The sequence below is a fragment of the Alosa sapidissima genome, chromosome 13 (genome assembly GCF_018492685.1).
Source record: "Alosa sapidissima isolate fAloSap1 chromosome 13, fAloSap1.pri, whole genome shotgun sequence".
NCBI classification, from domain to species: domain Eukaryota; kingdom Metazoa; phylum Chordata; class Actinopteri; order Clupeiformes; family Clupeidae; genus Alosa; species Alosa sapidissima.
In genome coordinates this window covers 13,254,226-13,266,872 of record NC_055969.1, presented here as the reverse complement: position 1 = coordinate 13,266,872, position 12,647 = coordinate 13,254,226, and the positions used below count along the sequence as shown (strand labels likewise).

General features: G+C 46.4%; 1 protein-coding gene across 1 annotated transcript in view; it reads left to right on the top strand.

The window, feature by feature from the left end:
* The window catches only part of LOC121680751 (A disintegrin and metalloproteinase with thrombospondin motifs 19-like), a 61,169-nt gene extending 48,522 nt beyond the window's left edge, over nucleotides 1-12,647 (top strand). The window contains 4 exon segments of the mRNA XM_042060283.1: nucleotides 929-1,133; nucleotides 2,708-2,860; nucleotides 6,202-6,379; nucleotides 10,304-12,647. Coding sequence (XP_041916217.1) covers nucleotides 929-1,133; nucleotides 2,708-2,860; nucleotides 6,202-6,379; nucleotides 10,304-10,455 — 688 coding nt within the window. The 3' untranslated portion in view covers nucleotides 10,456-12,647.

The following is a 12,647-nucleotide window of genomic DNA, read 5'->3' as shown; positions in this document are numbered from 1 at the left end:
CAGAATTTACTCTTCTTACCTCTCCTTCTTTATCTATCTCTCTCTCTTTCTCTCCCCCTTTTCCCTCCCATATGGACAGGAGGGGGATGGACACCACAAATCCACCTCAGACCTCATCACATCTGTCCCACAGATGGCCTAGTAGCTCTCAGGGTTCACGCTGTCTGTAGCACATGAGGCCGTTGGCCGAGAGGCCCGCAGTGCCTTACTGCCACATACCAGCTCAGGCGGTGAAAGGAAACACAGGTCTGTGGTGGCACTGGACTCGACTGGGCCACTCCAATGTCCAGTTAGATGGGGAAAGAGGTCATCTTGGAAGAGCATCTGTAGTGGGATATGGAGGCAGATAAGAGGTTATTACTTAAAGGGACTGCATTTATATAGCGCTTTACTCAACTCCTTTGAGCACCCAAAATGCTCTACAATGTCATGCCTCACATTCACCCATTCACACACACACACACACACACACACACACACACACACACACACACACCGATGGCGGAGGCTGCCATGCAAGGCGCCCACCTGCTCATTGGGAGCACTGGGGTTAAGTGTCTTGCTCAAGGAGACTTTCACAGGGTCAGGAGGAGTAGAGCTTGAACCGGCAACCTTCCTCTACCTACAGGTACATCTACCTCCTGAGCCACTGCCACCCCATGATGACATGACGAGGCATCTGCTCAATATCTCCTGAATTGTGCTGCTCAGTGATATACAGTATTACTCCATATGCCCTTTAATAGTTCAATGGAACATTAAGTGGTTTCAACTGTTTTTCATCTAAAATTGTTTGAATAATTAAAGTAATCATTCACAATTTTTAATATAATCTGTACACCATGAGCTGTTTTTGTCTGAAATTGTTTGTCTGAAATGATAGTAACCGTCTCCATGTGTTGCTGCCTGGTGTGTTTTGTCTGAGCAGGTGGATGACGACGGACTGGACGGCCTGCTCACGCACCTGTGGGAAGGGCTCCCAGAACCGGCAGGTGGCCTGCACCCAGCAGCTGCCCAACGGCACGCAGGTCAAGGCCCGAGACCGCGACTGCGCCGGCCAAAAGCCGGCCGCCTTGCAACGCTGCGAGGGCCAGGACTGCCTGACCGTCTGGGAGGCGGGTGTGTGGTCCGAGGTACGCAGGGAATGGAGGAAGAGGGGGAGTAGGGACCACTGAGGTCATTTTTGATGGAGGGAGGGGGGGGGGGTGATGCGTTTGAAGCACCTGTTGGACGACTGGTGTCCTCTGCCAATGTTCTCTTGCTACTCTCGTTTCTTCTTTTTCTCTTTGACTCCCTCTCTCTCTTTACCTCTCACTCCCTTTCACCTCGGTTCCATCTTGCTGGCACTCGATAAAAGCAGAAGACCCAGTATTTTTTCTAAAGGGAGTCACATCCAAAAACCTTTTTTCACGCAACTCCAAAATCTTATTTGGTTGATTTTTTAAAGCTGACAACAACATTGCAAAGTCATTAAAATGCACTTGCTTACAGTTTATGCATTATTGTTTGGCAGTATAGTACTGTAACACACACTCCAAATTGCCTAGATGCTAGGAATGTTTTTACACAAAAACACACTTAGTGATTTCATACTATCCGCCTTAGCACCTGTTTCCATGACGACCAATAAGGGGACGACTTTCCTCTTCCTGGAGTGAGCGTGTCTCTGCTTGTCTTCCACTTGGTGTTGAGTTCAGTGGTCTTTGTCTTGATTTGTAAGGAACTCAGCTCAGCAGTATCTCAGCCAGGTGTCCCTTTGTTTCTTCACAAGGTCAAAGGTTAACCACACAACGAAATGTCCCTTTAAGTAAACACTTGGACGCGCCGATGACAAAAAGAGGTGAAAGATTGAGCCAAGAAATGAAACCATGTCAAACTGTCTGGCAATAATAAGAAAATATGTCCGTCTCTCTAAATGAGTTCAAAGCTCGCGTCGGACACTAATTCACAGAGGCCTCGGTGGACACGTTCTCCCATCTGCTGCATGTAACGTGTCATGGAGGAAGATGATCCCCACGCTGAAAAAAAAAAACACTCCTCTTTTTGCACTCCACAATCGTAGCCCGTCGTGATTTAGTGTCCGAGGGGAGGGTTACCTGGGGGTTAGACTGAAGTCCATAACTCACCTGGGGATGGAGGGAAGAGAATGTTCTAGAAAGGGCCGGGGGGGGGGGGGGGGGGGGGGGTGGCTGAGGCAAAACATCTGTGGGCATCGGGGAGGGTGTGGGGTGGGATGAGATTGAGATGGTGATGGTGGTAGAAGTGGTTGAGTTGGAGGGTGCTAGAGACAGCAGTAGATTTACCTTTGATCCCATAGTGTGATCCCAAAGGCAGATGGGATGCGAACATGATAGTATGTGGTGGCCCATGAGATTGAAAGAGGGAAAGAGGGGTAGTGCAGACTGCAGGAGGAGGGTCAGGGTGGTTGAAGGGCAAAGCCTCATGCAGACATATGGGGATTCGCTTATTGTCCATTGCTTGTCACTTCAAAAGTTGACATTAGTCACACAGTTCACATCGCCAACAGTTATTTTACCTGTCATAGCTAGATGTTGTTGAATTGCTTTAACATTCCATGGGCTCTTGGCACAACACAACAGCTAGTGCCTTCCTGTCTAAATGCAGCCGAAGTGTGTTTCTCTCTGTGTTTTGGTTGGCGTAGCAGTGCCTAAGTGTGCCTCTCACTGTGTTTTGGTTGGCGTTGCAGTGCTCAGCCAAGTGCGGGCAGGGAGCGCGGCATCGCCTGGTGAAGTGCACCAACCCACGTAAGAAGTGTGACCTGAGTACGCTCCCACGCGAGGTGGAGGAGTGCGAGGACTACTCCAAGTGCTACATCTGGAGGACTGGGGACTGGGCCAAGGTGAGCCATGACACACACACACACACACACACACACACACACACACACACACACACACACACACACACACACACACACACACACACACACACACACGTGCACACACTTATCAGTAGTAAACATGCCTCAAAACTCCATGTTCAACCGTATTAATTACAAATAATTACACTAAATTGACAGTACAACCAAGATAGATATTTCAGCAGCATATATCTATTCTGGTGGATGAACTCATTACCAGGTGGTGTAGTTAGCCCCTAGTAGCTCAGCTTAACAGAAAACTCCATTGCTTTGAGTTCTACTTGAAAGACCTTGCTGATGTGCAAAGAACTTAAAGGTATAATTTCACAATGAGCCCTTTTCCCTCTTGGGTATGAAACCCATTGGTGTTGGCTATAAAGCGTCCACCCTGTGAGACACAGATGTACTAGTAGCGTGCCTAGAAGTCCAGGCAGGTCCTAATTTATTCAAGAACCCCATTTTCAGAAAACGATCCAAAGCCCCCTTTTTCCCTGGATTCATTCCTGGATTTGTCCTGAAACTGAGACTGACTTGACCCCACCTTTGATGCACAGGCATTCAGCATTCCATGCTTAAGTCGGTTGATGTTCGCTACACTTCCATTCGCCCGGCGTCTATTTTCTCTCTCTCTTTCCCTCTCTCTCTCTCTCTCTCTCTCTCTCTCTCTCTCTTTCTCTCTCTTTCTCTCCATGTTTCCTTTTTTACATCCTTTTATCATCCCATGTTCTAGAGAAAGTGGGGCACGTAAAATGGGTGGTTGTGGAGGTGGTGGGTGGGGGTGCTGCTGGCAGTAGTCTTCTGGAGCCTTCCGTGTGTGTGTGTGTGTGTGTGTGTGTGTGTGTGTGTGTGTGTGTGTGTGTGTGTGTGTGTGTGTGTGTAATCTCTTATATGGGCAGATCTTGGCTGCCGCTCGCCTCTGTTCCCCTGGTGAGTGACAAGGTGCACTCAGACATGTTGTATTTCACAGGAACCAGGGGTCAGGGATTGGGGTCGGTCGACTGTCAGTCAGCCTGACGGCTCACGCCTCCATCCCCCATCCCCACCCGTGTGCTCCCCCCAGACCTCCAGCTTCATCCCCATAGAGCAACACCCAGACCCCCTCACACACACACACACACACACACACACACACACACACCACTCCCCCTTTCACTGACAGACACTTTCATTTTCGCTGATTAGATTAGATTTCACTCACAGTTTGGTGCACACAACCCACCACCCCACCCCCCCTCCCCCCAACTTCCAACACACACACACACACACACACACTCACACACCATGTACCCCCCCCCCCCCCCCCCCCCCCCACCCATGTCTCGCCTCCCCCACCTCCCCTACACCCCTTCCCCAACTAAGGAGCACCAGATGGACGTCTTCGGCAGTTCCCACAGCCTGACACCAACGCAGGCTGAAGAGCTGAGGAGGCTGTTGGGGCTAGTGAGCAGTGTCCTGCCGCACAGGTTTGGCCAGCTGCTCCACCACTAGCCGCCGCTGCAGCAGCAGCTGCTGGCGCAGCAGTGTCGAGCAGGAGGTGAAAGCTTCCCACTGCGCCCCCCCCCCAAAAAAAAAAACCTCCACCGAGTTGGATACTGGGTATTATTTTAACCGTGGCCAACTTTGTAGCCACAAGCCATTGTGCGGAGCTCGCCAACGAACGGGCCAAGAGTTAGAAGAGAGCGACCCGACCCAAGCTGATGACCGGCGAGACCGTTTGCACTGCAGCGCAGTTGAGCCATGCGATAATGACACGTTTGCTTTCGCTGCTCAATGTACTGCGAATCTCCTTGATGTTTACCGGACAGTGGCAATACCAATAATCCACATTTCAACTGTATAAACAGTTGTCCCAGATGGGGGTTCTGCCTTGTGGATACTGTCCCGCTGGCTGGCACGGCTCAAAGGCCGGTGGGAAAGCTGTTTTGTTTTCAGCTATTCCCTTGTCTGTCTGTGGCTGACAACCTTTCAGAGACACACTCTGTCTCTTTCAGTGTGTTCTGTTTAGTCTTTTGTTTTCTTTTTGACTTTCCTTTTTTTCGTTTTTTCCTGATCGCAACATCACCGTCGGCCTGACGGCAACCACAAAATGAAATGACATTATGGGTTTTTCCCCCATTCACTGTTCGATAAACCGATAAGAGTAATTCCCGTTTCAGACGAGCGGAGATCCAAAACATCCCACATCATAAAAGAAAACTTCAGCCTTAGGTTTTGGCATAATGTCCTCTACTTTGTCATTCAGAACATTCTGTCAGTGACCGAGATGGCCATCTTTTGTCTGGACTCCGATGCATGTCTACTGTCAGTATTCACCGAAGACAAATGGCAAGATGTGACTGAAGTTGGCTAATGTGAGCACAGAAGCCTTTTTCCGATGCTGCCTCTTACAATGGATGCAAACATGGACTGATCTTTTACATATTGTTTCAGGCAACGCAGCTGTCTGTTATTTAAACAGTGCCTTGAATGTAAATGCATTATGAAGCCTGCATGTAGAACAGCTTGAAGTTGAAAGCTTATGGATTTCATCTCCAGAGATCCCACTCTCCCTCTCTCTCTCCCTCTCCCACTCTCCCTCTCCCTCTCTCCCTCTCTCTCTACCTCTCTCCTTCGGCCTCTCTCTCCCTCTCTTTCTTCCTTTCATTCTGTTGCCAAATTGAAAGCATTAAAAGGGGTGAATGTAAAAAATCAGGACGTTGGGTTTGGGAGAAGGGATTAGGAGGATCTGTACGCCTGGCTCTTGCCACTTCTCATCTCCATGCCTCCTGTTTCAATTCACTCTGCACTGTGTGTGTGCTGTGGTGAGCTGGAGTGTGTGTGTGAGTGTGGTGTATATATTTCTGTGTGTGTGTGTGTGTGTGTGTGTGTGTGTGTGCGTGCGTGTGTGTGTGTGTGCGTGTGTGTGTGTGTGTGTGTGTGTGTGTGTGTGTGTGTGTGTGTGTGTGTGTGTGTGTGATTGGGGTTGGAAAGGGGAGGTGGGGGTCATATTTGGCAAGGACTAGGATCAGATCAGGCACAGGCCAAAAGAAAACCTGGTGTTTGGCTTTAACCATGGCTATACTGTTTGCTCATTTCAGTTTTTGTAGAATCTTGGCACTAACTTCTAGTACTAGTTTGTGATATGGGTCAGTGGATCACAAGAAAAATGATCTCACCAAAGCTATAACAGTGTGTGTATGTGTTTGTTTGTGTGTGTGTGTGTGTGTTGGAGGGGGTTCTAATTAAAACATCCTGATTATGAATAATATGACCTCGTCATATTATATGCTAACATCAACAAAACCCCTTTGTGTAAGTAATACTCAAATCTGCATTTGCAGTGCTCTGTCACCTGCGGGAAAGGAATGCAATCCCGAGTCATCCAATGCATGCACAAGATCACCGGGCGCCACGGCAACGAGTGTTTTTCGTCTGAGAAACCAGCTGCGTACCGACCCTGCCAGCAGCAGCCCTGCAACGAGAAGATCAACGTCAACACCATCACCTCGCCGCGTTTAGGTGGGTACATTCATTCCTCCTGTGTCCTGCCAACGCTGGAGAAAAACCCAATGGGAGAATAATCACACACTGCGATGACTGATAAATGATGACTGTTGCCACCTCCAGAATCCATTTTCAGCATTAAACTAAAGTCCAAAATAAGCCAAAGTCCAATAATAGCTTTAACCCCTGTCTACAGTGATGTGTACAGTCATTATTTGATGAATGAGTACTAAGTGTAAAGTGATGTGGGGAAGTGACACACAAGGCTTCCCTGATTTTACTTGTAATATGATGTGAAAATGTGCTGTTCTGAGATTAATCGTTTATTCTTGGTGACTTTGGATTAAATTCAGATTTGTTTGGAAGGCCAACTTTTGCGTGTCAATGTGGAACCTTTTTTCCATTAGCCTTGTATTAGGTAGAGAGAGTACTTCAAACATTCCTAATGATGTTGGAGTTTTACAGGGCAGTTTGGCACTATCCAAATGTGTCCGGTGTTTCCTGAGACAGCGTCTTCAATCGGCTCATGCAGGGGCCAGTCGGGGTCTCAGGCCGTTGCAAATGCATTTCGCGAAAAGCTAACATGATCGAGTCGAGTCTGTGTCAGTGAGTCTCACCTCATTTGTCACTTAAACACCAGGGCGCATAAAGCCTTAGCACCATTTCCAAACCTCAGCGACCATTTAGCTTGACGGCATCATGCATCAACTTGGGCCCTGCCGAACGTTCCGTCATTTGGTACGCCCAGCCACTTTCCAACGGCTCGCACACATCATGTCGATTTTCCAGTCGGCTATCTTGAATTCATTTTGAGGCCACTCAAGACAAAAACAATTAATTGGGGGAGTGCTGGCATGGAAAGTTTGAGCCCCTCTCTTCGCAATAAATGTTTTCATGAAAACCACATACTCATTTTTCCAGGGCAGGGCCACGCACAGATACCTGGTAACAAATCATATTTGTTATCCATGAAACCCATTGCTCTGTGATCCATTGAGCTTGTCTGAGGCAATGGAAATCAGTCGCTGCATTATAGCCGTCCTACGCATTGTGCTCACACAGTTAACATAAGACATGCATTACTCAAGACTATTCCATAGTAAGCAAATGCCCTTTGATCTTAGGTATGGCTCTTGTCAGTTCTATGCCCACTGAGCTGCTGCTGTTTTGGCTGCCGTTGTGTGATGCTATTCCTGTGTCCACAGCACACACGTTTCCACTAGCAGGGGCCACTATGGCAGCTCTCGTCTCAGTGTTTAGAGAACAATGATTTTAGACAAGCTCAGGCGAACGTTAAGCCTTCTGGGAAGGCGGTTATCATTTATCATCAGGGCGAGGAGAGGAGGTGGGGTTAGTTGGGGGGGGGGGGGGACAGCAGCAGCTGGGAGGGCTAGCGAGAGTTGTCCGTTATGGCACCGTGTTTATAGCCGCGGCCCCGTGGCTCGCGTCCACGTCGTCGTCTCTCGGGCGAGATGCAGCTGCACTCGGCCGCACTACCCTGGCGAGGAGCGAGGGGGTTCCCCCCGGGCCCACCAAAAAAAAGAAGAAGAAAAAATGAGGGGCAGCTCGCGTCGAGGGACTCGCCACAGCTGGCTCTAGTTTACCCCCCTCCCCACACACACACACACACATACACACACATATCCCCACCCCGCTACTGCCCTTCCGCCCCCCTCCCCCTTCTCCCAATCCAGCTTCTCCTCCTCTGCATCTGGAAAGTGTGTGTCGCGCATATTTACCCAGGATGCACTACTCCCTCCCTTGCCAGGTCATATAGGGTTTGGAGAAACCAACACGTGCCATCGTGTTGTACCAATGTGCAATTTTAAGTGCTTAATGTCCGATTTCCAAAGGTTTGCTACACATCACCTTAAAGATCTCTTTTGGATTTGATCTGTCTAGCAATATTGGTCAGAACCCTGTTTTTCCTTTTTTATTATTAAACAACATATTCCAGTGGTTTCCATGGCACGGAACGGTACTGTGCTCGTGCCAAATCCCATTAAAATGTTTATCTCTGTTTGGTGCGTTGGCTGCCAGCACCTGCAGGTGTTTATAACTCCCCTTGCAGTGGGGCACCTGTCTTTTGTCAGAGTTGTAATTGCCAATGTGACCTTAGTGCGCGCGCATAGCCCAGCCCAGGCTAACCCCTTACTCTGAATCTAGTGTGGCCCCACATAATCACCGCACTGCATGTGTGCTTTGTGTGACACCTTCATAAACACCAATGCAGCAATACGGCAGAACATGGACATTTGAGCCTTCTTGAGACCAATAATGTGTTGCTGTAGAACACAACTAGGACTGTTGGAACGTCATACTCTGCAGAACTCAAATAAAAAAAAGTTATGATAGATTACATTTTTTCCTGTTGATCAGTACTCTAGGTGTGTTTGGAAAGGATTTCAGCAGCCTTTTAGAGAGTCTGGTCCAAGAAGATTTTTTTTCACCCCCACGATATTCCAAGACATTAAGCAAAATTCCATATAGAATAGCAGATTGTGTGACCATTATCTAGCCACAGCCACATAGTTGAGCTTGAATTGAGCAGTTGGCATTTCTCTTGTATGACATACTGAAAGATGAGTGCCACCCGCAATGCCCAAAAATGCCGTCGGCACGTGCCACATTCTGTTAAAATCTCCCCTCCTCTTCCTCCTCCCCCTTCCCTGGTTTTGAACTCTTGGTGGTCCGGGGACCGTGTTGGCCCCTGCCGATGTTTACAACTCCCTTGTTTCGTTTGCGGGGGCGCTCACCTCAATAAGTATGTCAACGCGCCGTTGGGACACTGATGACGAGTTCCTTCAAAGCCTTCTAGCGCGCGCAGACGGAACGCAATATAAAGATAATATAATGTTGTTTGGATAAGGGAGATTTGTGTGTGTGGGTGTGTGTGTGTGTGTGTGTGTGTGTGTGTTTGTGTGTGTGGTTTGGGGAAGGGGTGTGTGGTAGGGGGGGTTGGCGGATGGTTCCACCTCATCCAGCAGGCGTGAGATGAAAGTCAGCTGTCCTCGACTCTTCCTGTCAGCTGTGGCTGGGCCCGGAGGCTTCTGCCTTGGGCCCGCTGCTTGATGAATGTGGGGGGTTCTGGGACTCTGTGGCCCCGGTCTCATCACTGGTGTGAGTGGATTTGCATTCATACACTCTGTAATTTTACACCCCCCCCCCACCCCCCCCACTGTAAATCCTGCCTTTCCCCCGTCCATGAATCTGCACAGCCTGTGCAGTCTTGCTGTCTACAACCACAGGGGATTTTGTGGGGAGACGGTAGCATTGACAAACAGTATCCTGTATGCATGTTTTTTGCCTTGCTATCGGTATAAATGTAATTTAGTGGTTTTATATTGGCTTTAAAGGAGGATTATTCTTTCCCTTCTTTGACTGTTACTGTTTGACCTTCTGTGGAGACTCTGATTGTTTCTGGCATGGCGTGAGCACAGTAAGTCTTACTCAAGACTGCCATCTATTGGTGAATACATTGTTACACAGTTATTTGTGGTTGAAATAGATGGAAAAACATTGTGTGTGTGTATGGAAGTTTGAGGGAGATTTTAAAATGTAATTGTTTTTGTCAGATACAAATTCTTTGTACGTGTCTTTTCAATGCATTCTGTTGCACAAACTATCATGGTTGCAATTGCAGAAATAAGAAAAATATGTTTTAATATAATTTTTTAGAAAACATGAACTATCATTTTTACTTTCCCGCAAGTGCAAAGATGCTTGTTGCCACAGCAGAACATAATAAAACCAATTGTACAAATTATATCTGAAAATCCTCAGAATGCAATACCATGCCATTTGATACTGTAAGGATTTTGCTATGTAAGCTAGTACCTAATGCAATACAGTTGTTACCATACACCATGACTCTGTTAACATTATTTTCTGTTACTATAACATGAAGTAATTCTTCCTTTCTGTGTGCCGTGTTCTCAGCTGCCCTGACGTTTAAGTGCCTGCGGGACCAGTGGCCGGTGTACTGCAAGGTCATCCGGGAGAAAAACCTCTGCACGGACATGCGTTGGTACCAGCGCTGCTGCGAGACGTGCCGGGACTTTTACGCACAGAAAATGCAGCAGAAGAGTTGACCTGCACTCCCCCTACTTCCCGCAGTCCCCAACCCATCTCCCTTCCACACCCTCAGACAGAAAGGTTCTCCACTTGTCCCCTTTAAAGGAACCCTGGTTGGTTCTGGCTAGAACCATCTGGTGAACAGCTGATTGTTGAAGGATGGAGGCCCTTGTTTTGGGTATCAGCTGCAATAGTTAAGAGATATTGAACAACTTGTCTTGTCAGGAAACTCTTAGAGCTCCAGCAACCTTAAGAGTTGCGACAGTGTAAGTTGAACGTAAAATTGGACCTGTAAGGGTTTTGCGATCGGCACAAGCCAAATGAGCCTGTTGTTCTGGGAGTGTGGGGATGAAAACACATCTAGCCTTTTGGACTAGCGCTTGGCATTTAGTCACTATAGTTGTTTGCGATCTTCATTCAAAGAGTGTATGCACTGCCTTTAGGGTCAGTACCACTCGTGTCTAATGTAAGCTCATATTATTTATCATGGAAGTATTTCAGTAGTGTTGAATGTTTCCTCTCAAAGTAAAAATCCAGTCCATGTTCACTTGTCCAAACAGCTAGATAGTCTTTGTGACTATGTCACAATGTACAATGTGTTGTACAAAGGATGCTTTCCGATAACCCCAATATAGCAATGAAGTTATGTCATATAAAGTTCTGATTGGCTGAGATGAGTGAGTGACATCATTTTATGATAACGCCGTTCTGACTGTGTACCATTGTATCCAAGTCTGCCTGTTTGTTTTGTGCATAGGTGCAGGACACCAGTGCCAGTGTTCCTTCTGTAGAAGGACGTCACACAGTCTTATGGGTTAGAAAAACACAGGCCTACTCACAAACAAATTGGTTTTTCGGCGAAAGTGCCAACATAAATTTCCTTTAGGAAACCAATTATTCTACCAAAGGAATGCCATTGTTTATTACATATAACTAATCCACCACTGATTGATGGCAGTAAATACACATGAAAAATACATTGTAAGCTATACTCAGCCACTGGATCTGACTTCTCCTGAGACCAAATGCCAAGCACTAGGGTCATCTCACCCTCCTCCTCCCTTATTTATGACAGATGCACTTCTCAATGACGCATCACACAGAACTCACCTGATACGAACCACATCACAGGTAAAAAGCACTGTTATTTATGTATATATTTTATACAAAAGAAAGCTTGGTTCTTTAGCTATGCATATGGGTAAGCAGGTGATACCAGTAGCAAGCACATCAAGACAAATAGCTGAACATCTGTGTTACTTGTTTGGATCACGACAATCCATTGGTTCACTAGTAATCATGTATACTGTAAAGTTTGTTATGTTTTAGTTTCAGAATACTGAATTGGTGCTAACGTTTGTGTTTTTGTTTATTTGTTTTTCTTTTTTGCATATATTTTTGTCATCCATACAGTATATGTATACTTTATAGCATTGCATTTGATGGAAATAATCTAAAGGTGCCAGTTCTTTGAGGGTTTGATATTGTGATTCAAAGGACAGCCTGGCAAACTTTGCCATATTTGCATTTAATTATGTCATATCGACTGGAAGAATTTAATGGAAATGATAGGTCATATTCTGAATCAATATAGACTGATTAAATTTAATCAAACACAAACGCCCTCTCTCAGTGCAAAGCCATGCCATCGAAGGGGCTTAATTCAGCCTTAACTGATAATATCGCTCAATAATCCGACTCTTCCGTGGCATGACAAACCACTATTATCAATGTGTAATTCAGCTCTGTAAAGCTTTAAATTTCCCTGAGTTATCTATCAAATGGGGCATTTCAACCATTTCACACAAGTTTGATTTCTAACACGCACATTATTTTTCAAACAATTATCTCTCATTTCATGCCTCGTTGGTTGCCATGCATCATTTTAAATTGCAATGTGGTCAATTCAACAGCCTTGCTAACAACAGGAACCAAAAATAGTGCTACTTTGTCAGTGAAAAGGGCTTAAGGAGAAGAACTTTTAGTCCTCAGTTTCTGCTAGGTGCTATCACACAATGTCTATAATCACTGTAATATATGGGATGCAGTTTGTAAAACATTGCACATTATTTTATCCAGCACAGTTTTTGCACATGTAATATTGCCAAATGTAAAAGAAATGCACTACAATTTTAAACTGTAACTTTTTTCATACAGTACATGTTTAGGAAAATTGCTGCAAATCTGCCAAGCATAGTATTTATGAAAG